Source organism: Phocoena sinus, chromosome 18 (assembly GCF_008692025.1).
Source record: "Phocoena sinus isolate mPhoSin1 chromosome 18, mPhoSin1.pri, whole genome shotgun sequence".
In the NCBI taxonomy this organism is placed as follows: Eukaryota; Metazoa; Chordata; class Mammalia; order Artiodactyla; family Phocoenidae; genus Phocoena; species Phocoena sinus.
The window spans coordinates 2,516,339-2,542,689 of record NC_045780.1 but is presented as its reverse complement, the minus strand read 5'-3'; the positions used below and the strand labels follow the sequence as shown (position 1 = coordinate 2,542,689).

The following is a 26,351-nucleotide window of genomic DNA, read 5'->3' as shown; positions in this document are numbered from 1 at the left end:
ATGGTGACTACAGTTAATAATACTGTATTGTATATTTGAAAGTTGCTAAGAGTAGATCTTAAAAGTTCTCATCACAAGAAAAAAGTTGTAACTATGTGTAGTGATAGATGTTAACTAGACTTATTGCGGTGATCATTTTGCAATATATACAAATAGCCGATCCTTATGTTGTACACCTGAAACTAATATTACACGTCACTTATACCTCAGAGAAACGAACAGAGGCATGGACTAAAATCTAATGCCTCCATCAAACAAAATTAATTTTGCTTAAATGCCAAAAAACAAAAACGAATATTAACATATTCTGTGCTAACTCCAGTTATTTTTCTTACCTGCATCAGATTGATTTACTTTCTGTCTCCTTTCATCAAATATTTTGTAGTTACTACCATCAGATAAACATGGAGATAGAAAGATGAGTAAGGCAATATTTCATAACTCAAGTCACCAAAGATGATCTTATGAGGAAGGCGAACTTGCGATGATTTAGAATAATTTCACTGAGGAATATGCAGGATGCTATGGGATCACGTAGCAAAGAAGCCCTATCCTGTTTGAGATCATACATGTTGGTGACATGACTGCATAGATTCACTTTTCCGAAGACAGTTTTCTTCCCTGTAGTTGATTGTTTCTTATTTGATCACATGAGTTTGGATGGCCAAGATGAACAGGCTTAGTAATCATTTCAAGGGTGAATAAATAACTAAAATAGATTTTAGTTCTTTAGCACTTTTAATACATAGATATTGGAGAGGGACGCATACATTTCCTCCACTTGGAATGTTAAGTAGATAACTAGTTGGGGCTAACAATGGCATCTTAGTGAAGTACACAGGTTTTCTTTTAGAGCAACATAGAGGGATCCAGAGGAGAGAGAGACAGAGAGAGAAGCAGAATAGAGAGAAAGAAGTTTGTACCATACCAAGTCTAATTTGAGATAAACTCACGAATGTTCCATTTTCCTTGTACACTGAGCTGAACCTCAGTTACTTTCAATCACAAGAGTTCTAGCTGATACAGCATTAGGACATTATCATTAACTAAATTCCAGACTTTATTTGTAATCACTAGTTATCCACTAGTATCATTTTCCATTCCAGGACCAATCCAGGATACCATACTATATTTACTGAACTTTTAAAGAACACTATAAAATATGTCAAAAGCATTCAGGGATAAGATATCAGAGTCAAATTATTATTATTAACCCTGCCCTTATCCAAGCTCTCAGGTTCCTTTTAATCACAGCAATATGAGATTTCAGTGCCAAATTCTTTGATGTTCTTTGTCAAAGTTATAAGCAAATATATACAATTACAAATAAAATCAAAGTTATTTCAAAAAAAAAAAAAGTTAAGGCACCGTGTCTCCATTGGCACAAAGAGAAGGGAAGTTCTGTCACTTGTCTCGCTTGTTGTATTGAACGTGGCTTGCCGGATAAGCTCTGCCTCACTGGTTGAAGCCCAGATCCTCCGTGCAAAGGATCACTGTGCGTAAGACCTTGATGGTGGAGTTGTGGGGTCTACGGGGGAAGTCATCTAGAAGGTGAGCACCAGGCTTCCCAGCGAAGGATACTTGGGGTGCATCTGAAGGAGGAATGGACATCGGGGAAGGAAGGGGAATACAGGCAGAGACCACGTGAGAGAGCTGGGGAGTTAATTTCTTGAGGCTGTAGCAGAGCCCAGAAGGGTAGGTGGGAGGGGTGGGGGAGAGTAAATTGGGGCGAGGGCGGGGAGTGAGAGATGAGCGTGACAAAGTAGAACTTGAATGTCCTTCTAAGGAGTTTGTATTTCATTCTGTTCCTGTATGTATCTGAGGGCAAAGATGTCAGTTCCGAACATTCTGGAAAAAGACTCAGAGCATCTTAAGAAGATGGTTAAATAGACAAACCACTGGACTCACCAGAAAAGTCAAAGTAGCCACATTCACAAACGTTTGTGCCCAGAGGGACTCTACACACTGTGGTACAGGGAATGCCTTTGCCTTTGCATCAACTACAATGTTATTATTTTTAGATATAATTTGCATACCATAAAATTTACCTTTCAAAGGGTCCAACTCAGTGTTTTTAGGATATTCACTGGCAGTGGAGGCTGTGGCAGGCAGAGGGCAGGTGCTGGATGCCCCAGGAAAGCATGGAGACAAAACGAGTGGAAACCAGCAAGTCTGACTCAGGACGGTGGACCTCCCATGCTCCTTCAAGGTCAGGCGATCTGATGGAAAGCAGAAACAGGGGGAAGTTTATCAAACACAGAGGCTCAGTAACACGGGGGTAAGGAAGAGAAAGGGTGACCGCAATCACCTGCCAGGCCCACAGGGCTCAGGTCCACCCGGCCAAGTAGGAACAGACCACCCTCTTTCCTTTCCTGTCTCAGGGCTTTGGCCTGTGTGGGCTCAATCACAGCTGACTATTTGGGGGAACGAGGAGAGAGGAGAACTGCCCCCACCCCCACCCCTTCCCTCTAGGAAGGCTCTGACCACCCGCCTTAGGGTGGGGTGGTGATGGCTTCAGTGAGGAGAAAACTGACCTTCGAATGAGGATTGAAGGTTGAATTTTTATGTAATGATTTTGGCTGAACTTATTCCAATCATAGAATTGAAATAACTTAAAGTGACCTCAGGACTGCCATTATATTAGAGTGAGCAAAAAAATCATAGGATCTGCCCAAATTCCCATCCCCAGGCCAAGAAAGATTACTTGCATGCAATATCACCCCTCCTCCATCCTTCAGAAAAATGTACCTTGATATGTTACTACACGACATCTTTTAAAATCTTATCAGTTGCACTGTTTTCTGATATTTCTGCAGATTATTTAAACATAATTTTGCCATGTAGATTAGAGCAGTGCTGTGGGCTGATCCAGTGATCACTCACAAATCCCTACGATCTTGCTGGAACCTACTATGGAGGCTTGAAAAGCTAAATAAACCTGTGGAAACTCCATATCCAGAAAGTTCCAAAAAGCAAAACGTGAATTTGCCATGAGCCGGCAACTACTTACAGAGCATTTACATTGTAGTAGGTATTATACGTAACCTGTAGGTGATTCAAAGTACGCAGATGTGTGTAGGTTATACGCAGATATTATGGCGTTTTATATAAGGGACTTGAGCATCTAAGGATTTTGGAAACCATTGGGTTGTGGAGCCAATCCCCCCTCCCTCCTGCTCCTTATACCGAGAGACAACTGTGTTCGCTTTTCTTCCTTCCTGGCAGCTATGGGGTGGCCATGTGATAAAGTTCTGGCTAATGGGAGAGAAATAGAAGTCTGCTGGGAAAATTCTTCTTTTCCCATAAAACAGGACGGGTGTCTTCCCTTTTCCTTCTTCCTACACTGAATATGGACATATTGGATCTGTATTAGCCATTTTATTAGAAGGAGAGAAGGTCCCCACGTCACTGGGGTGCTGGTCCTGACACTGCAGAAGAGGAGTCTTCCTCTGCATGTGAGAGAAAAACAAACCCTTATCAGTTTAGCTACTGCTAGTCAGGTAGTCAGTTACTTGCAGCCAAAAGCATTTTGAACAGAAGTAAAAACCAAAATAAAACCTTATTGACTGATCTTAGGAGTGGAGTCAATATCCACCTATATGCAGTCATTCATTTAACCCTAAACGCCTGAGTAACATTTGTTGAATAATTCTGTGCTCTGGCCCTTAAGATTCAAGGAAAAATGCATTGCAGTGAACAGAAATGAAATATGATTAATAAAAATGGGATCAGTGCTATAGCACCAATGTGAATGTACAATGTTCAGATTATACAGAAGGAAGCAGCCTGGAAGGGTTGAGGAAAGCTTTGAGAAGTGGTGATTCTAGGACTATGACTTAGGGACTTCTCAGATGGAGAGGGGTGGGTAGAGGATGCAGGCAGGTGGGACAACGCAGGTGGAGCCCACGAGGAGAGCCAGGCAGAGTGAAGTGACTGCATTTTATAAATCTTGTAGTTTAACACTGAACAGTGCTGGGGCTTTGGAGTTGCATGACCTGGGTTCAAATTCTGGCTCTCCCATTTATAGCTGTAGATCTGTAAGTAAGATATTTAGTTTAATTTTCCTTACCTGCCAGTTGAGGTTTTCATGTACTTCACGGCATAGTTGGGAAGATCAAATGAGCTGGATCACAGAAGGATTTTAGTAGGTGCCTGGCACGCAGTGAGTATTCCATGAATGTTACATATTAGCATCAGCTGGTCTCAGACACAGGCTATATTATGGTTGGCAGGGTGGCCTGAGAAGACTCTGAGAAGGTTGATTGGTGCTCAGCTGTGATGAGCCTTGTATGCCACGCTGAATAACTTGACCCTGGATCCTACAAATTCTTGTAGGTTTTGGAGCAAAGAACTAAGTCAACAGTGGCCTCCCTGGTGTCGGGTCCTATGGGCACTTCAGCTACTTGGCATTGCTGACGCCCTTTTTGAAGCTTTTTACTTAATCTAATGGATACATTTTTTCCTTGGTTTTGTTCCTAGTTTAAGTCTTGTCTCCTTAAGTCACCCTCAGTTCTGCTGCCTGAGGAATCTTTGTAAAATGTAGCTATGATCGCCTAACCTGATTAAAATCTGAAAGGGGTTCCCCATCCCCTCCAGTCACTCCATATGTGGCATAGAGACTTCATGACCGCGTGGTCATATTTTTTATGCCCCAGCACGAATTTTGCCCTCTGACCTTTTCGTAGGGAACTATTAGGAGTTCCTCAGCTTTATTGCTATTTTTGACTCCGTGATTTGCGGGTGCTGTTTTCTCTCCCTTAGAGATCTTTTTCCTCTCCCTGTTTCGTTTATGGTTTGACTTATTCTTAAGGACTTCACTGACTGGCATGCCTGCAAGGCCCTCATCTTTTTATTTCCAAGCTAACCAGCCTTGTGCTGACTCATGAAACAAAGGAACAATGATTTGTTATACTTTTGTCTTTGTGTAAGTGGAGAACATTTTCCAGAAGGGGCTAATTAATTGTTTCCCTCTGATCAAAGATATGCTATCAGGCGCATACCAGTTTGTAAAATCACAAAGCATTGTTTCAGGGGAAGTTAACCTGAGCCTGGAGCTATGCTTCTAAACTGCAGTGTGAGATTGCAAATGGACCAGAATAAAAATTTAAGAGTTTTTACACTGCATTGGACTGGCATTTTGATGATTACCCTGGATAGGATTTTGCAGTTACTAAAATGTGTCCATATTAGGGACTGGAAGATTTTCATCATCTAAGAGTGATGGGGAAGCTGGGGCCCATGCAATGCCAGATTACGTCATCCAGGGAAAGAGAGAGAAAGCACCAGGGCAAGTTAAAACAGGGGTCACGAGAAGGAATAACATTGTTCTCTGCGTCCTGCTGACTCCAGCTTGTCCAATAAAACAGCTTCATTTGCCCGTCTCTATAACTGAAACAGGCTCAGAGGGTGGTCCCATGACCCCCTCCTATCTTACTGATTTGGACTCGTTCTAAAGAAAAGGACTAAAGCTTCGGCTTCTTGCTGTTCTGCATTTGATAATAGGTTCCTACAGAATGAATATAAGGCTCAGCTTAACACTTCTTAGAATACATTTTGCAGATTTCCTTCTTATCATACGTAATGGTGACGTTTCATGAACAGATATTCAACAGTTACGAAGTCTGTGCACTTTTGAAAAATTAAAATACCCATACTTATTAAAAATTAAACTACCATACTTATTCATCGGGTTAAGTAGCCTAAGACATTTCTTCTCAATGGAAAGTTAGGCAGTTAATAGAAATGAGATTTACACAGTGATAAAAACATTGAAAACTACTATGTGTTCATGGTATAATTACCATCATATTAAAAACCCTTAAATTTATGGCCATGTATAAAATTGTTGTTTGTATTAAGGTTGGTGTTAGAATTATGAATAATGTTTGAGTTTACACTTTGCTGTATTTTCCAGATATTTATTCATTCCTTCTTTTCCCTCTCTCCCTCTTTTCCTCCCTCCCTCCCTCAGTCCTTTCTTCCTTTCTTTGTATATATTTACTGAGCACCTGTTCTGTGTTAGGACCTCTTCCAGGCCCCGGGAAGCCACCAGTAACAGGAGACACTAATTCCAAATCTGAGTTTGTGTGGGGTTGGGCATGGATCAGAGAGAGAACTGGAAGAGGGGGAAGAATTAGGCAGCGACACCAAGTGCAGGTGAAAGAGGAGGGGAGTGTGAGCTGCACCAGTTCTCTGCCCCCTTTGTAAGTTCTCTTTGGATAAGCTCATCTTCTTGTGTTTCACCCAGGCCTCTGCTGTCACTTCTTAGGAAGAAGTTCTGCGACCATCCGAGTGCCTTTCCTGTCCCATCTTGCACTGCCCCAACCCCCTCCCCTCACTTAAACAGAACTGGCTGACCTCATAGCGTGAATTTATGTATCATTTGTCCACTTGTTTATTATTGTCTTCTTCCTCAAAATGTAAGCATGACATAGAGACTCTGTTTTGTTCATTGCTGTATTCCTGCAAGTTAGAAGTGTGTGCCTCTAGAACACAGGAGAGGTTTAACAAATATCAACAGAGTGATTAAAAGAATGATTCCCTAATCTATATCCTTAGCTTTGACCCCTTGCCTGAGTTCCAGATTTGCATTCCCCATGCTGACCAACCCTTTAAAGGATATCCTGAGTGTACTTTGAACTCCAGGTGTTCAAAGCTTTTTGTGATCAGCCTCCTTCCCTAGCCAAATCTGCTTCACTTCTTGTGAAATCCTCTGCCTTCAGGTCATTTCTTGTCTCTCGAGTCTTCACTCTGCACCTTTGTTCCTTTTCCACTACACCCTGTTTGCCTGGCTCCTTAAGGAAATCAGAGATCTGAGGGTTATCAAAGGATTGAGGTGTGAAAGATTTGTCCTGGCACTTTAGCAGAGGGCTGAGCGCTCACAGTCTTTCCACTTGTTGATATTCTAATGCACTTGCTTGTATGGCCTCGTCTGATTGAAGAAGTGAACGTGAACGTTCATCCGTTAGGGTTTTCTGGCCTGATCTTTATATTGAGTTTGCATGTTCTCCTGTAATTGATTGAACATGCTTACTTGTTCCAAGTAGGGAAAAACCTGCATGACTTATAGCAACTTCACTTTTAAATACGGTTGGAAGGAAGGGATGGAACAGCTGTAAGGGTGTTTTGTATCTTTATGACTGATAGTGAGTTCTGAGTAATATTTTCTGTGGAGGAGGGGGTAAAATTGAAAAACAGTATTTAATACCATTTTTGGGGTCAACACTAAAATTTAATTCTATTAAGGGTATTTAAACAAGAAGCACACAAGTTTACCTGTTCACGACAGAGCCTTTGAGTTGCCTGAGTAGACGTTGCCTTTTTTTTTTTTGCAATGTGTCTCTTCCACACCTACGAGAGACTTAGCCGGAAGAAAGGACTGACGTGTTCTGAAGCGTCAACAAGCCACATACACTTTCAAATTACAAGGCAACGTTAGTCACTCTGGGGCGATTCCATCAACTCTGAGACTCGTGCTTCTGATTTCAAGGAGCTTGCAGGTGTGATGGGAAACGGGCCACAACAACAGAAGACAATATTGCCAAAATAAGTTGCATATGTTTTAACGCGTCATAGGATACGCTCGCGTGCATTCTCATCTATCACTTTCCTGCTGGCAGTCCTTACTCCATCAGGAAACCGAATCATCGATCCTCCTTTTGTACCTTAAAAACAAAGAGGAAACGAATCCGCGGGGACACTGTTCTGCGGCCGCCTCGTTCCCCGCTGGTGCCCGAGAGGCCACCGTCAACCTCATTTGGAGATGCTTCCAGAGACTCAAATCACTACGGTTGAAGGAGACGTAGGCCCTGCAGGTCTAGTTCTGCATGTCCTGGCACTTTTGAACTCGGTCAAGGAAAACACAAGTCTTCTGTAAACCTGAGTCCCGCGTTTCCAGCGGAGTGTTGCAGGCGGTCCCTGCCTTGCATTGTCGCAGACGGATGGAGGGGGGGCGGGGGCGGGGCGTGAGGGAGGGGCGGGGCCAGGCAGCTTCTCAACTACAGATCCGGGTGGGGTGGAGCCTGTAGGCGGGTCGAGTCCTGATGGGCGGGGAGGGGCCTGAGGGAGGGGCGGGGCCTGGTGGGTCTAGGGTCTCCTCAAGGAAAGGTGAGGGAGACGCGGGGCTTGACGGGAGGGGCATCTCCTCCGGAACGGTCCATGAGGGGCGGGGCCTTGGGCGGGGCCTGGGGCCTGGGGCAGAACCTGCGGGTGGGCCTTACGCGCAGGCCAGGCGTCTCCTCAGCTAACGGTCCTGGCGGGCGCGTGCCCGCGGGCGGCGCCTCCGGGGCCCTTGCGGCCGGGAGCGCGCCGCCGCCTCTGCCGGCCCCTGCTCGGCCGACGCTTCCTCCAGCGGCTCCCAGTCGGCGGGCCGGGCCGGGAGGCGCGGGCTGCGGCGGGAGCATGGTGCGGGCGCGGCAGCGCCGGCGGTGAGGACAAGTCATGGGCGACAGGTGAGCGCGGGTCGGCCCAGGGCACGGCCCCACGTGGCGCCCGCTGAGGCCTTTGCCTTCACACAGGTGGCTCCGGGTGACCGTGCTTCCCGGCTGCGTGGGCTGCAGGACGATGGCGGTGCCCGCGACCTGGACGGTGCGCGACGTGAAGCGGCGCCTCGCGGCCGAGACGGGCTTCCCCGCGTCGGAGCAGCGTCTGTGGCTCGGAGGCCGACAGGTAGGGCGGGGACGGGGTCCCGGGGACGGGGGTGGGGTCTGGGGATGGGGCGGCTGGGGCGAGGGGCTTGGGGACGGGGCCTGGGGACGGCAGGACCGGGGACTGGGCCCGGGGATGGGGCCTGGGGACCGGGGACGGGGACCCGGGGACGGGGGCGGAGGACGGGGTGTACCGGGGACGGGGTCTGGGGGGAGAGGCCGGGGATGGGGCGGCCGGGACGGGCGACCGGGCTCCCGCTCGCCTGGGAATGATCATGCCTGGTGGATACCGATCGAATGACGGGGCTGTGTGCCTGTCACTGCTGTGATTTCTGTCGATTTGCCGTTTCAGCATTGTTTCCCCCTCCCCCCTTTTGTCTGAATCTTCACTTCCTGAAATTAAGATACTTTTTTGATGGGCGTTTTAGCAAGAGGGGTTTTTTTTGTTTGCTTTTTTGGTTTGCTTCTTCGGAGCCATAACCACTGAAGTGACTTCATCATTACTCATATATTTCTGACTTTGTTATGCATTTAACTGGAATCCTGGTCAGTACTTTTTCACCTTTTATGTCTTAGATGTTTCTACCCATCTCTGAATCACAGAAATTTAGGACTGAGAGGCTCTTCAGGCATACTTTAACATGGAAGCTGTTATTTTGAGGAGGAAATTTATAGTAAAACTTGTAAGGTGCAAATGAATGATATAACAGATCAAAACTTTGGAAAATTGGAGTATTTCATGTTATATATAACCTTTAAGACTGGTGGAAATACTACAGTTTTCTTAAAGGAGGTGTTAAATGGAGACGTTTTACTAGAAATTAACTTATTATTTTATCCTAGTAAATATCTTCACTTTTTAAGTGATAAAGAGGTAAAAAAGAGTTGAACCAGATACACAAGGACTGCTTGAACCACCCAGGATGGCATTTCAAGTATTGGATTTCCTTACTACACAGTACAAATATTGGGGACATGCTTGGTACCCGTGATTTGTAACCTCTCAGTGTAATCTTGGCCTTCTGTGTGCCTGGGTGCACCCTCTGGTCTCTTGCCTTCTTAGACAGATTCTTGTGTTCCTCCAGGGATCAGTTCTCCTTACTCCTTGGTTCCCCAGGGTCTTTGGTGTGAGACAGTGGCTTGATTGAGGGCTTTGGGCAGGACTGAAGAGGAAAGCTTCTCATTCTTACCTCTTTATCTGTGTCTGCCCCAGACTCTTGACCTTCCTGTGTACCCACCCGGGTCCTCTACCTACTTCTTTGGTTGTTCCTCTGGTCCTCCTTTGTCATCTTATTCCCTAGATGTGGTCAGAGCCAAAGAGTCAGTTGGGGCTCTGTCTTGCTATTGGAAAGGTTTCTGGAAGTGTCTCTGCAAAGCACTGCTGTGGGATGGTGGACGCGGGCGTGGTGTGCAGCGTGTTTCAGATTGAGTGGGTGCGCGGCGGGGAGTCTAGTTAGGAAGCTTGTGCTAGAGAGAGGGGTGAGCTTCCAGCCTTCGATCGTGGAGCTGAAACTGAGAGGAAAGGATGCACAGCGGGCTTTGTAAAAGACAAAATTATGGTGGTTTGGTACCGGACGGGGGTGTGTATTTGTGCAGACCGAGGGAGGGGTGGTGGCGGTGTTGGATGTAGAATAAGGGAGAAGGCCCGGCCAAGGATGTTCACAGGCCTTGAGTCAGACCAGGAAAAGAATGCTCAGTTAGCAGAGATGAACAAGTTCCGGGGGATCCAAGTTTCAGTTCGCTTTTGCATATGTTTGAGCTGGTGGCAGAGTATAAAGCATCTAGGAAAATGCGTGAAGAGGTAAATGACCTAGATCCTGTTCCTGTATTACCAGCGGGTAACAGGCCAAGTTAAGTAACATGTTAGAATCTGTTTTCCTGTTTCTGGTAGGAATGGGATAAAAGGAATTCTAACCAGTTCTGAGGTCTCTGCTGTGTAAGAGTCTAGGGCGTGATCGTCAACAGCCAGCTATGGCTCTGGCACTGAAGCTCAAGGGATAGCGGTCAGGGCTGGGGACATGATTTTGGGAAGCAACTTGCTTAGTGCGTTTCTCCTTCTGCACCTTGGTAAACTCACTGGGAATATGATTAACATTTGCTGAGCACTTAACCATGTTCCACACACTGTTCTGCTGGGGACTTTCCATGTATCATCTCATTTACTACTCAGAACAGCCAGCCTCATGAGATGGTTGTGACTAGTCCCTTTTGTAGAAGAGCAAAGCTAAGATTCAGAGAGATAAAGTATCAAGTCAGGATTTGAACCCACGTCTGTCTGATTCCAAAGTCTATGGACTTCTGACTATTCCACATCAGAGAGCACCTGTCAGGCTGCCTATTGCGAATAAATAAAAGTTAAATGTAAAGTTCTTTAAAACAAAGAAGAGCTTAAACCATTAAAAGTGAACTTTGAACTCAAGGATGGAGGTCTCCTAGAAAACAGTCAGAGGGCACAGTTCTCTCCTGATGCAGAGGACGGGCTGTGACTTCTGCTGAACTGGTGAACTTAGTGATGCTAACGCGTGTCATCAAGAAGGGTCTCCTTTTTATAAGCGAATCTTTCACAGAGGTGGTTTCTTTCCGTTTTTATTCAGTGCCGCTCAGAACCTCTTAGATTTGAATCATTGGTGAGACTTCTGCATGTTTCAGGGTAAAAAGAAACAAAAGCTGCTGACACCTCGGTGTCACTCGCTGGCTCTGGTTGGTTTTGGACTTAGCATTGGGCACTTACTTGGTCCTCAGTCTTTCCAGGTCACCTACCATCCTTCTTCTCCTTGTCTCTCTTGCTTTTCCTGGTCTGGAAGAGGAATCTGTAAGTTCTTCTTCCTGTCCTGTGAAGAGAGTGAAGCTGTTCGTTAGAGCTGCGTATCTTCCTGACACTTTCTCCTCGAGCCAAATGTGTTTGAGCCTCAAACCCGGAGGTTTGAAGTATTGCTTACCTATCCTGTCTTTTAGTTGATCAGCAATGTCCTGCCTATCAGCTCTTGAATCTTGAGAACCTCCTTGTGTTCTTGACAGCTGAACAGAGGAAGAAGTGTTGGGAGATCCAGACTGCAGTTAATATTACACTATTTGCTTCACAATTTGGAGAGAGTTATTGTTTCCTAGTAAATGAAAGTGAGCGTCTCTGAGGTCCTTAAGGGAGGCTTAGGCTGGCCTGAACAGAGACCCGGCGTTCAAAGTATTTTGTCATCATTCTGTTTGAAACAAAATATGAAGACTGAAATGGGCAACGTTTAAGGTTTCGTTGCCTCTGGAGATGAACACGACCAGTGTCACTTTGCTTGGTTGAATGATTTAGGGTCCAAGGAGAGAGGCCCAAGCAGAACTCCCAAGTCTTGGCAGGCTCAGGGGGAGAAAGCAGGTAGCACTGTTGAGGTTATCTCTGCTGCTTGATTTCTCTTTGGGAGAATCACCGCCTTGCTATGGGCCACTGATTACAATCTACCAAAAGCATTCAGTGTCAGGCTCACACAGCAGTTGGGTGTGTTGTCACCAACAGGGTTCTACTCCGTGTATTCTTCATTTTCAAGTCCTCTTTAACACCTGGAGACATCTTCCTGTGTTACAGATTTCCTTCCTTCCTCCCTTCTTGCTGTTCTTCTTTAAAAGTACCTTCGCTAACTGAATTGGACTACTAGTCCTTGGCTTATGCATAGCTCTCTTTTAGTAATCAGTTAATTAGTTAATTAATAATAGAATGAACAACCTTGATGACATCATCCAACTGGAGAACTACAATGCTGTTGCCGGTTTCCTTTCCCTCTGTTCTTTTCTTCCCCAGCCTGTATGCCTATCTCTTTTGCCTTACCTCTTCGTGTGTTCTATTCGGTTGCCTTTTTATAGTTGTTTCAATAGTTTTATCGTAAGTGTGTGTGTGTTTGTGTGTGTGTGTGTGTGTGTGTGTGGATACCTGTGTTTGTATGGATGTGTGTGTATAAGCTAAACAATATACTGTTTACTTTTAGTTGTTTATGAACTTAACAAGAAGCTTATTATGCTATATGTAGCAACTTGGATTTAGCTTTTTTCACTTAATATTATGTTATGAATATTCACCCCAATTTATGTACAGTTTAGTCATTTTCATTGCTGTATAATATTCCACTGTATGAATATGTCATAGGATTTGGGTTGTTTCTGGATTTTTGTTGTTAGCAACAGTACTGTTGTGATTATCTTTGTCTGTATTTCCTGTGCACAGAGGTTTTTTTTACAGGCTTGCCTTAAGATTCAGTGGGAGCACATATGTGAAAGTGTTTATAAACTGGGAGCTGTAACAACCGTTAACAACCATGTCCAGATTTGTATTTTAGAAATGGGGACTAGAATGAAGATGATGTACAGAAAGTAAGGAGACCAGATGGGAGATGGTTATAAAAATCCAACAGAAGTTGAGAGTCTGAACAATTGGAAGTGGAGAAGACCGAGTTAGATGTGAGGGGAACTGGGAATGGACACGCTGGTGCCACTGTCCGTGGAGGAGGGCCGCTGAAGCCGCCTTTTGGCAGGCCGAGCTTTGGGAGCCTGGAGGGCAGCCGTGTGAGGTGGGGGGTGGACGATGGAGATGGTGGAGTCGTGATATGGAGAGCAGTGTCCTTCAGAACCCTGTCCTCCCTGTCAAGGAAGGGTCAGTTGCAGAGGCAGTTCTCACCTCTTCTACCAGAGGCGAGAGCTGGGGTAGCGATTGCGGACTGTTGCCTGAAAGTCACTCCTCAGTAGCATGAGTGCGCTGCTGGGGAGAAGTGGATCTGGCTTTTTTTTCAGAAAAGCAGTCCATTACCTGCTCCTGTGGGTCATGATCACACACTGTACCCTGCCTTTGTGGGAAGCAGAGCAGTCACCGAAAGGAAAACGTATATTGAGGCATTTTTCAGGAAAGCCAGTTGGGGAAATCATAGACCCAAGCAGCTTCAGAGGTTGGAGTCCTCACTTATCTCTTCCTTTCACATCATAGCTTTTTTATAACAACGTCTATAAGCAGTTTACCAAAGTGTATTTCTAGGAACAGTATCTTACAAGATGCTCTTCAAAATAAATGAAAAAAGAATTACTGCTAAAATTTGTGAAATACCACATAGTATAATCCTTTTAAAGAAGGTTACCATAATATTAATATGTTGAGTGCCCTAAAAACCAAATTATTCCAACAAATTAAAGCTTTTTTTTTTTGGTCCTCTAATATCTGTCGAATCCCATGGAGCTCTGTTCTGAGTAATACTCTCTGGAAATGCCGATCAAAAGAATGATTTTGTTTATGTTGATACTCCTGATTCACCATAAAATTTTAAAAATTATTCTAAAGCAGAATCTATATATCTTTATCTATTTGTAATTATTTAAGGAAAAAGCATTTACATTTTAAAATAAAATTTATGACTAAATTTTTGTTCTCTGGACTATTCACTTCTCCAGAACAACTTATTTCCTTATATGGACACTTAGCAAACAATATTTCTTTTTTGTTGTTATGCATATACATAAATCCACTCTTTTTTAGATTCTTTTCCCATATAGGCCATTACAGAGTATTGAGTAGAGTTCCCTGTGCTATACAGTAGGTCTTTATTAATTATCTATTTCATATATAGTAGTGTGTACATGTCAATCCCAATCTCCCAATTTATCCCTCCCCCATTTCCCCCCTGGTAATCATAGGTTTGTTTTCTACATCTGTGACTCTATTACTGTTTTGTAAAACAAACATTTCTTAGGTAAAAAAAAAATGAGGTAAAGTTTTGAACTTACAGAATTAGGAACTATATTGCTTTTCATAATTTTATTTTCTTTTTTTCAGTTATCTGACTGGATCAGGATTGGAGATCTGACTTCCCAAAATTGTCATCTTTTTGTAAACCTTCAATCAAGAGGCTTAAAAGGGGGAGGTATAACATTGACTTTACCAGGAGTAAATTCAATTTTTAGTCGCATGAAGATTATGTTTTAAAAATAAAATGAATGTACATAACATTTGGATGTGATGAGGGGATGTCAGGGCCAGAGGAACACAGGTGTGGGTGGAGCCAGTGAGCTGTAAGGATGCATTGGGTGGAGTAGTCTGCGGGCAGGGTCCTGTGGATGCTTGGTCGTGGCGGGTAGTTGTACCAAAATGATGCAGATAAATTCATAGTGATGATTTTGTCTTAAGCACAGATTTCTTTTTTACTTATAAACAGATGTATTTTTATTCTGTGCATCTGAGAAATTATTTCCCTTCCCCCATGCTCCCTACGCTTTGCTGTCACCTGTCTGAAGGTGACCTGGTTGGTCAGTTCTGAGAATCTCCAGTTTAGGAGAGACTTTAGGGTATTTGAACTGGGCAGCCGTTGAGACATTGTGCCGTGTTTCAAAACACTCAGAACATTGGCTGAGTTTGCGACCATTAAGGATGTCATAACAGGCACCAGAATCTCTGGCTTATTACTTAGTGGCAAAGCAGCCACAAAATAGCGCCATTTATTTCATTTGCTTCGGAAAATAGCAACACCCCGCCATGCTCTTTATTTTTGAATTAATAATCTTATGTGACATTTGGTATATGTTTGAACAGTTTTTAAAAACCTAATTTGTAGTTTAATTAAAAATCTTGAGATTTGATAAAATTGAATCTGCTTTACTTTGTACTGAATCTGTTTAGTCAGGTAGCCCTCGTACCAGAGGGCTGCAGTGAAGTGTGTGAAGTCAGAACTTGCACACCTTCATTGTGTCTCAGAACCAAATAACATGTTGATAATAGGCCAGAGGACTGGACTTTCTTCTAAGTTGTTTTACCCGTGTTCTCAGGTCGATTTGGTCAAACAACTCCCCCACTTGTTGATTTCCTCAAGGACATTTTAAGAAGATATCCAGAAGGAGGACAGATTCTTAAGGTGAGGTGTGGGTGTGTGCATGTGTGCATTTACATTGATAAAAATGAGACAGAGTAGTATTACTTACAAGGCCTGTTAGTATTTACATGTTAGAATTTTGTCTAGATTTGAATGGCTGTGTCTGTTTCCCTCTGCACCTGCAGTGCGTACGCTGGATGGGATGGCTTGAGATGCAGTCCATGTAAATATGTGAGGTTTCAGAGGCAAAGGAGCCCCCTAAGCCGCAGTGTGCCGTAGTCATGCAGTGTTGCTCTAGGAACATTTATTTGGTAATTTTATGTAATTCTGTAATGTAATTTTATGTAAAACATTGTGCAGGGGCATTGCAAACCAACCAGCCGACCAAATAAAATAAGACAAAACCCACATTCAGGGGCCATGAACCCATGCCTGTTTGACTCCCCTAGATTTAGAAGTTTGCTTTTTGGGAGAGTTTATTTAAAAGGATAATTGTTTTAGTTAAGTATTTCTATTTACAGTATATTCTTTTAGTTTGAATACACTCATTAAAAAAACAAACTGAACAATCATAAAAGAATGCAAATGGAAGACACTGCAAAAGTTAGATTTTGTATTTAAGCTTAATAAGAAACTTCCTTAATTAAGTGTAAAAGTAGATCAATTATTATGCATTTTCCTCTAATTAGTTAGTGTTTATTATGTTCAATATCTTAGCTCTTATTATATTTTCTAGTTTAGATGGTAACATTTTAGAGAATAAGCGCTAGGTCAGTTTAGCTTACCTTAGTGTTAGTCATACTCAGGCAGGCGCTGACTGAGGAGCGCTGTACCCTAGGGAGTTTAATAATGATGAGGCACTGGGGCAGTTTAAGTCTGTCTCTGAGAACAGGCATCGGTGGCTCACAGAAGGCTAATTTGAAAGCCATTTTTATATTGAGATATTAGGAAAGTGAAGGTGGGAAGAGTGTCATTATTGGGTTATGGGGGTAGAGAGAGGTGAACAGAATAAATTTAAGATAGGATTTAGTAGGGCCTCATCAATTCGAAAATGAGTGATAGAGATCCTGTTGGCAAACAAGGCAGTGGTCGTGACAAGGTCTTTGTACATTCTTAGGCTCAGCAAGCGCTGATGTGTAGTCCTTCCACTTTGCTTATTGTGTAGATATGTGTACCAGCCAACTCAGTATGATTTTTGTCCCTTGGATATTTTAGTAGAATTCTACCGCTTTAGATGTAATAGGAATCTTAGAATTACCTAGACTTAGGCCACCACCTTGTGTGATGTTTGCTGAAACAGATCCAGAGAAATTTTAGTGACTAGCTCAAGATCTTATGCAAATTGGCACATTTATTGCCTCTTCTTCTCAGAGTCAGTGTGAAAGAGATCCCCTGAGAAGAAGGGCCCCATCGTATTTTTTGTTCAACTTGAGACTGATAGTTGGAATCTGGGACTTGGGATGTTATCTTGTTTTCTTCATCTCTGTTGCCTAAAATACACATAAGTCTCAAGTAGCTATCCAGATGAAAGCAAGATCCAGCCTCTAAAGTGCTATCATCCTGTAAGTTAAACTTGCATTTTGCTACCTATTTAATTTTTATTTCTACCTTTAATATTCTTTTATATTATACCCTAATGTAAATAAGATTGCTAATTTTTAGGGATTCTACTAGACTAAATAGGGTGGGAGTGAGTCTTAAAAATCCCATGAGAAATGGGAAGTTGTGTAAACAGGAAGACTTTGCAGCTGATGAGGAGGTAGATAAAAGCGTGGTCACGTGTTCGTGTTTGGGGTTGAACGGCATGTGGGATAACTGTCCCCAGCCTTCTGGTGTGCACGGGGTGAACTCACCACCCACCTGATGTCACAACCAGCTCTCATTTGCACACTGCTCCCGCACTCAGTCTGATGCTTGTCTTGTTGCATGCAGGCAGTGTGCTGTGTCACCCGCTCTGATGAAGGCTTTGCTGTCGGCATGGCTGTAGTATCAGTGTACGCCCTCTGCGGTTCCTGCCCATCCCTGCCACCCCCCACCCCTGTTAGTGACTCCAGGGTGCTGGGAAAGTAAAAAATAGTGCCCCCCAAAGTTAGAGGTTCACGAGTGTGCTCATACAGGGTGGATTATTCTGTGTCTAAAGACCCATCCATTTAAAATATAACCCCTTGATTTGGTTTGGTCTAATTCAGAGCTCATCCAGGAAATTGTCACCTGTTTTTTTTTTTTTTTTTTTTTTTTTTTGCTGTACGCGGGCCTCTCACTGTTGTGGCCTCTCCCGCTGTGGAGCACAGGCTCCGGACACGCAGGCTCAGCGGCCATGGCTCACGGGCCCAGCCGCTCCGCGGCATGTGGGATCTTCCCGGACCGGGGCACGAACCCACATCCCCTGAATTGGCAGGTGGACTCTCAACCACTGCGCCACCAGGGAAGCCCTGTCACCTGTTCTTTACGTTAGACTAAACTAGGTCGAATTCTACTAAAATATCCAAGGGAGAAAAATTATACTGAGTTGGCTGGTGCACAGATCTACACAATAAGCAATGTGGAAGGACTACACATCAGCACTTGCTAACTGTAAGAATGTACAAAGACCTCGCTCATGATGCAAATAGTGGGTTTCCTTTACTTATGTGTAATTACTTTTTAAATATTATAGGTGAATACAAAGATGGGCAGTAGATTACTGTTTTATTAAATATTATTTTTTGGTGTATTTCTTGACTAGGAATTAATTCAGAATGCAGAAGATGCTGGGGCCACAGAAGTTAAATTTTTATATGATGAAACTCAGTATGGAACAGAGACTCTTTGGTCAAAAGATATGGCACAATATCAGGGTAAGAATCAATAATTAGTTATGGACAAGTTTTATTTTATGTACTAACAGGTGAGTTTTAGTGATTTACAATTGAGTGTTTAATGAACAGTCAAGTTACCGCCTGTCCTTCACTTCTTGGCGTATTTAACTCCAAGAGATGTTTTTCTCTGCTTTTTGTGGGCAGATGTCTCTGCTAGTTGGTATTTTTACAGAGCGAAGAATAAAAATCTTGAAACTCAGAGTCATAAGCAATGTAAATACATAAATCTCTTATTCTGTTCAGTCAACTTGTGAGCATTTATATCATTAGCGAGACAAATAGAACACTTCTGTGCATTTGGAAAGAAGTTAGAGGCTGTGGCTTTGTGTATTACTTCGTGCTTTGAGAGTGCCCTTGAATTATTTTGAAGTAGGGTGAGAAGAAAGATTGAAGGAGAGAAGTGAGTAAGGAAAATGAAAGTAAAGACAGAAAGAAGCGATAACGAACGTAAAGACTGCTGAAGTCCTGCGCCTTGAAGTGCTGTGTTGAAAAGAACATTTGCAACTTTTAGTGCAGCTTTAAAGTCAGTAGGGTGATTGAATGACTGTGTGTGGTAGAAAGTTATCGAGAAAAGGGAGGGTCAGTTCAGACTTCCCTGGACATATTTTTAAGGAGATTAAGTCATATATTTTTTAAGAGGTTTCATGATTTAGGAGGGTAATCAACATTACTGTTAAACATCTAAATACTAAATATTTAGCATTTATGATATATTTATTATGTAAATAAATACATATATTTATTCTTAGGTCATATTTGTGATATGGAAGTTGCATTTTTAAAATTCTATAAGGAGATGGGATGAGACGTAGTATGGCAGGAGGTTTTCATTCTAGTGCTGACTCCTGCCCCCTTCATGATCTTGGGCAAGTCACCTCACCCCCATTGTTCATTTGTTCGGTGAGAGGGTGAAACCAGTCAGGTTTCCTGGCTCTGAGAGTCTGTGATTTAATGTAGTCATTGTTGAAAGATACCCCGCGTAGATATGAGGGACTTTTGTCTGAACCCTGATCCTGCACGGGGCTCCCCGTGGCCCACGTCCGTGGGGTGCTGATGTGTGGAGTGTCAGTCGGGCCCGCCGCTCGTGTTTCCTCCCTGTGCCTGGGCGGGGCCCTGAGGCTGGCTGCCTGTCAGCCTTCTCCCCTGTGGAGCGGCGAGAACATAGTCCCCCCGCCCCCAGTCACTTTGAGGGTTCAACGAGATTGTGTGTGTCACAATGCTTTCTGTCTGGTGTCATCCTGATTTGGGGAGTGTCCTGTAGAACTGTATACGGGAAGAGATCGGGAAGAGATCCTGGAAGTATTCTGCTTCACAATTCTCTCATGTCTAGGAGTTTTTCCTTCCAGCCCTGACTTCACCTCATTAAAAGAAAAAATTATGAAACAAGATTATTTAGCTGAGTTTATGCATAAGCATACTTAGAGGCTCTTTAAAGTGACGTCAGATTAGACAATTTTTTAAAACTTGCACATACAGAAGGAAGTGGACATGATCTTTGATCTCTTTAATTAACAAATGTTTGTTGAGGGCCCTCCATGCTTGTGGTGTTTGAGGGTCTTTCTCTCGCATTCAGACATGAGCGGTATCTTGGCTGGTGTCATCTTCTTGGGTCACAGTTTTTTCCCTTTACTGACACTTAGTGTTGTACACGAGAACTCTTGAGTTCAACTTGTTTGTTATGTAATGAGATTACAAAAGACTCAGAATGTCAGATCCGATGCAGAAAACTCAGAGATCTTCCCCAGTTTCTCACTTTACTAAGGATTTCAAGGATGTGGTTAATTAAGAGGTACAAGTGAAGGAGTGTGGCGAAATCTGGGGCTCCCCCAGGCCCTTTCCTGCTGTGTCTGAGGACACCCTGTGGCCTGGGTTTAGTAGAGGCAGCCTCCACGTGCTTGTCCTTCCTACAAAAGCCTCGCGGTCTTGGCCTTTTCATATCCCCACTTTGACTATTTTCCAAGTAGCAGCCACGCCATTTTTGTAAAGCAAACTGTGGCCAGCATCCCCATATCTGTGCTTGAATTCATAGGCACGTGGAAGGGTTATTTTTCACCCTATGAAATAATATATTAACAGGGTTTCTTTAGTCTTCTTATACATTTACGGGTAATTCCATTCACAAAAATAAATAAATATTCTATTTAGGAACAAATTTAAAAGTAGTACGCTGTGATTAATTTTCTTCTTTGCCCTGTGTTTTGAGTATCTAAGTCCATAATTTTTCCTTTTTGGATTTTTGGTCAACAATACTATATTTCTTCTGCTGGTAATTTTTACCATTAATTTGTAATTTCTGGTTTTTTTTTTTTTTGCGGTACGTGGGCCTCTCACTGTTGTGGCCTCTCCCGTTGCGGAGCACAGGCTCCGGATGCGCAGGCTCAGTGGCCATGGCTCACGGGCCCAGCCGCTCCGCGGCATGTGGGATCTTCCCGGACTGGGGCACGAACCCGTGTCCCCTGCATCGGCAGGCGGACTCTCAACCACTGCGCCACCAGGGAAGCCCCGTAATTTCTGTTTTTAATGTGAAAACAACAACCAAACTGTAATGCTCAATCAGTCACTCCATTCATTTCTTTCCATCTTCCCATCAAATAAGCAGTGTTATGTAGAGGAAGTTATCGTAAGAGAAGTGAACACCCAGGCTCCCTTCTTTCTCAACACCTGCATGTGCCTCTCGATGCCCAGGGCCAGCTCTCTACGTGTACAACAATGCGGTTTTCACCCCGGAGGACTGGCACGGCATTCAGGAGATAGCACGGAGCCGGAAAAAGGACGACCCTCTGAAGGTCGGGAGATTTGGAATTGGGTTCAATTCTGTCTATCATATAACAGGTATGGTGTTTGGCTTTTCAGTCTTGAGACTGAAAATTATTTTAGCCTATATTTTATACTTTATTGGGTTAACTTCAGAGATGATACTGTTTTAAAAGGCATTTTTCCCAAATTCTCTGTCAGTGGCAAGAAGTATATCAATGAAATATCAGTGCATCTTGTGTTTTCTCAAGTTACCATGGTAACTATGCCAAATCGTCATCATGTGATGCAAAAGTTAATGCCATCATTTCTGGTGGAATCAGTGTAGTATATTAAGTCATTTTATGTGAGGTTTGAGATTTTACGTGAGCTGTTGAAAGCCTACACAAAATTGTTACTCTAAAAACTTTTACACTGCAAATCTTTAAGAGTCAGGCAAACTGATTTTCACAGATTTTCTTGTACATAGGTTTAAATAACAGGAAGAAGAAAGTATAATATCCAGTGGTATTGAATAACTGACAAGGGGAGGACCTTTGAAATGGCTCTGGTTTCTCACTTTCCTCATAAAAATTTTACTCTCTTTAAACTTACGAGTATTTTAACCATTACTTTGAAATCATGCTTGTAATCTAGAAAGAATATGAGGTTTCTGATTTATAGTTATAGTAGGAAATACTTGAAACTCTTAGGGTAGACACCTCTAAGGGTATATGGCTGTTCTTCCAGAATCAGAGCTCTTAGTATTTACTATAGTTTTGTGATAAAACTTTTTTATGAAATTAGCACTTGTTATCGTTTAGTTTGAAACCGTTTGTGCATTTTGAACTTGCAGGAGAAGGAGGGTTGAGCTGGCAGAGCTGTAGCTGTAGCTAGAGTGGCACATAATTTATTGCCCAAACTGGGACACTGCTGAGAGTGAAAGAGGTGGTATTATTCTCAGACACTGGCCTGAATTGGGACTGCCCTGGGCAAGTGGGATATAGGGTCACCATCACTATGGCCCACTTTTAGTAAGCCTATTTGTTAAATTGCATTTACATTATTATGATATATTGTATGATATTGTGTTAAGTAATATTAGTTATGTGTTATGTAATAACAGTGATGAAATCATTATATAACAATTGTATGAATATTAATATTCATGTGTTCAAGTATTTGTGAGTTACTCCTCACATCTGTGTCATGTAGTAGTTTTTAAATTTTATGGGGGCACATACGTGAGTTGCATAAGCATGGAGCCAGTTGTACAGGAGTGAATTGTTTAGAGATTCCCCTGATGGCCAGCACCTGCTCTCACTGTGGATTTGTTCGCTATCGGAGAACGATCACATTTATGTGGGACAGTGTTACCCGGGGTGCTGTTCTCTAATCCGAGGATTCACGAAGTTCTTGAGTCCTGCTTTACAACCATCAGGAGCCTCCCTGACGGAGTTTCAATAGTGGGAGTGGAACAGGGAGTGTGGATGAGGGGGCCGTGGACCGGCGTTGCTGGTGGACATGGTGGCTGGGCCAGTGGATGTAACATTTCCTACTTAAAATACCCGAGAGCTTAGGAGTCGGCGGTTGTGACACCTGAGGCTGTGGTCAGTGACCATGCGTATTACAGGTGGACCTCACGGAGTTGTGTCTTGTGTGAGGGTTAGGCCCTCAAGTCACTGCCCATTTCTCACTCGCTCCAGGGCACGGTGCTTGCTGATCATCTGTGTTCTTTCCCTTCCCTGTTTTCTCAGAGAATCTGTGGTTGAAGTTTTATTTTGAGCATAGGCTGCAACTCTGTTCTGTTTAATTGGGTTCACTTGGCTATGGGGAGAGTGTAAATATCCAAATTCTCTTTACGTATTTTAATTGTTTAATAAGTGTTTGAAGATGTATCTTAGGTTTTCACAACAATCATGTAAAGTCTCTCAATGCCTGGTACTTTTTGAATCAAAAGAGAAATCATTTTTTGTGCTCAAAGAATTATATTTCCAAAGCTAGACTTAGTTTGTTTTTAGATAAATCTGTGTAGAGTCATCTTGTGTCTCATGCTTTTTCGTGTGTAATATATGATAGTAACTATGTATTGTAGTTGTACTTACAATTGTCCTTTAAATTTCAGAGTTGATCATGACTTGAATTTTCCTTTACAGATGTTCCTTGTATCTTTAGTGGTGATCAGATTGGGATGTTAGATCCTCATCAGACGCTTTTTGGTCCACATGAATCAGGCCAATGTTGGAATCTCAGAGAGGACAGCAGAGAAATTAGTGAACTTTCAGACCAGTTTGCACCATTTATTGGCATCTTTGGAAGCACCAAGGAGACGTTTATAAATGGCAGTTTTCCAGGAACATTTTTCCGTTTCCCCCTTCGGCTACAGCCCTCCCAGCTTAGTAGTAACCTCTACAATAAGCAGAAGGTTCTCGAGTTGTTTGAGTCTTTCAGGGCAGATGCAGACACGGTGCTGCTCTTTCTGAAAAGTGTGCAGGACATCTCCTTACACGTCCGCGAGGCCGATGGGACGGAGAAGCTGGTCTTCAGAGTGACTGCTAGTGAGAGCGCGGCCCTGACACAGGAGCGGCCGGATTCTATAAAGATCCTGGGGGCCGCCATCAGTAACTATTGTGAGAAGATTCCCAGCAACAGCATAACCTGTGTCACGTACCCTATAAATATAGTTTTAGAAGATGAGAGTGCCAGGGGTGCACAGAAAACGTCTTGGCTGGTGTGTAACAGCGTGGGTGGGCGAGGGATTAGTAGTAGGCTTGATGCGTTGGCTGATGAGTTGAAGTTCGTCCCCGTCATTGGAATAGCCATGCTGCTGTCAAGTGGAGATGAGCAGGAGGGAGGAGCAGCGTCCGAGTTCTCCGGGAAAGCCTTCTGCTTCCTTCCTTTACCGCCTGGCGAGGAAAGCAAAACTGGCCTCCCGGCTCACATCAGTGGCTTCTTTGGCCTGACGGACAATCGCAGGAGCATCAAATGGAGAGAGCTGGACCAGTGGAGGGACCCGGCCGCCTTGTGGAATGAGTTTCTCGTCCTGAACGTCGTCCCTAGAGCCTACGCCACTCTGATCTTAGACTCCATAGAACGTCTGCAAGCGGGAAGGAGCCCCGACCTGCCCCTGTCGGTGGACGTCATCTACAAGCTGTGGCCCGACGTCAAGCGGGCCACGGCGCACTGGCAGCCCGTGTTGGAGCCTCTGTTTCACGAGCTGTTCCAGCACGCAGTCCTGTATTCCCTCAGCGGCCACTGGGTCCCCTTGGAGCAGGCGTGCTTCTCGGAACTGGACGAGAGTCTGGAATGCACCAGGTCCGTGCTCAACTATCTCCAGAGCTCAGGGAAGCAGGTCGTCAGGGTCCCGGCCCACGTGGCCGCCGCCGTTCAGCTCGCGGTGTCCAGCGTGAGGCCCGTGAGGAAGGTGACGCCCGCGTGGACCCGGCAGGTGCTGCGGAAGGCAGCGCACCTGGGCGGTACCAGCGCCGCTGAGAAGCTGCATCTGCTAGAGTTCGTGCTCTCCGACCAGGCCTACGGCGAGCTGCTGGGGCTGGAGCTGCTGCCCCTACAGAACGGAAGTTTCATCCCTTTCTCCTCGTCTGTGTCCGATCAAGATGTGACCTATATAAGCTCAGAAAACTATCCCAGGTATGCGCGGACCCCACCTTCTGCCCCTGCCCACACTTCCAGTCGGCTGCTGTGAAATTCGTCAGCTGTCAGTGTGGATGTTACCTTAGGGTGACTTTTGCAGAGCTGCTTTGTTAAAATAGGAAAGGATACATTTTTACATTCTAAGGTGAAAGGCATCCAGATGTTTACCAGTTAAAGAGCGGGTCCGAGCAGTTGTTTTTCTTGGAAATTCCAATAACAGAACACAGAAAAGAATGGTTATAAAGAGCTAATAGTAACTACAGTTAGTCAAAAGTGAATTATTTTGATGAAGTTAATTTAAATTAATTAAAATACCACACTAAATAATTCTTTATAACTCAGGGTGTGTATTGACATTTCAGAAAATAAAATGAATTTTGTTCTAAGAAGTTTAGACAATTTCTGGATTTAGATATGGTCCACGATGTCCTCATGTTTTAAGTGAAGCCTGGATGATACTTGATCAAAAAGTGTTGCAGTGTGATTAGATGTGTGCCTTATAATTGATGTAATATAGTAATTACATTTAACTGGCTTGAAATTATATGATTGAATTTCTGTATCTTAGAATTGTTAGAAGATTGAAATTGCTGTGTTTCTTTCACCCTTTAGGTCCCTTTTCCCAGGTCTCGAAGGAAAATTTATTTTGGATAACTTGAAGCCTCACCTTCTGGCTGCTTTAAAGGAAGCTGCCCAAACCAGAGGTATTATAGCTGTTTAGTTGTTGTTGTTTTTTTAATATATGTATTGATTAAAATGACAGTTTATGTAAGTTTCCTATTAAGTCGAACCGTTACGAAATTATTAGTTACCCATTTTAGACGTTATCACTCAGCAGTCCCATGTGGTTCAACTTCACGCACTTGTTGTAGTTTAAGATGTGTCAGTGCTGGATTCTGACATCCAGAAGAATCCGAACGTGATACTGTATTTAAAAGTCTCTTGTCATGGTCTGGCGGGGTGCCTTTATGCATGTGGTCCCTGGCACGTGCGCAGTGCTTTGCAGGTTTCAGTGCTCCCCGTTTCTTTTCCATTTGTGCCCCCAGCCTCATCCCTTGTAGCCTATCCGGTGGTGAGGGCGCTCTCGTGGGTTAGAGGGCGCATGCGCGGAGAGAAGGTCGTCAGCCTTGCTCTGTCCTCACACCACCTGCCTCCTCAGTTCTGTGTGGCTGTCCTGAGGCAGCGTCGAGGAGATGCAGGCTGACAAAATGACCTCTGCCGCAGGGCCAGGAGAGGGCACTCCTGGGGTCGTAGCGAAGGCTGGGTGTCTTTTATTGGGAATCCTTTTTGGGAAAAAAATCACCATGGTTCTGTTTAGTATTATCTTTCAACTTTTGTGAGCATCCTTTCTCTTGTAAGACTGTTGCCTGATCTTTTTCTAAGTTAGATATTGGCCTGAAAAATTCTAGATTTGTCCTACTCGTTGAGGTTGTAAAGCATATTCTTTGTTATGTGTCTTTTATACTATATGCTGTTTTCTTTTCAAAGGTGATGACTGTGCATCATTCATGTAAACAGAAGGGAAAGGAGCTGGAATGGGGGAGGCGAGTTCAGGATGGAGCAGAGTGACGCTGAAGGGAGTGCGGGTGTGAACTGGGAGGGTGTCCCTGGGACACTGCTGTTCCCAATATCGAGAT

The 26,351-nt window shown here is 43.8% G+C and overlaps 1 protein-coding gene across 4 annotated transcripts in view; it reads left to right on the top strand.

The window, feature by feature from the left end:
* Nucleotides 1–26,351, top strand: part of SACS (sacsin molecular chaperone) — a 75,691-nt gene that overhangs the window by 28,051 nt on the left and 21,289 nt on the right. The window contains exons 1-8 of one of the 4 annotated variants that reach the window (XM_032610748.1): nt 8,226–8,450; nt 8,517–8,667; nt 14,443–14,530; nt 15,429–15,514; nt 18,198–18,309; nt 21,016–21,162; nt 23,220–24,711; nt 25,327–25,418. In XM_032610748.1, coding sequence (XP_032466639.1) covers nt 8,440–8,450; nt 8,517–8,667; nt 14,443–14,530; nt 15,429–15,514; nt 18,198–18,309; nt 21,016–21,162; nt 23,220–24,711; nt 25,327–25,418 — 2,179 coding nt within the window. In that variant the 5' untranslated portion in view covers nt 8,226–8,439. Of the gene's footprint in view, nt 1–8,225; nt 8,451–8,516; nt 8,668–12,759; nt 13,565–14,442; nt 14,531–15,428; nt 15,515–18,197; nt 18,310–20,929; nt 21,163–23,219; nt 24,712–25,326; nt 25,419–26,351 lie in introns of those variants that run through there. The other 3 variants (XM_032610747.1, XM_032610749.1, XM_032610751.1) reach the window with 3 other exon arrangements.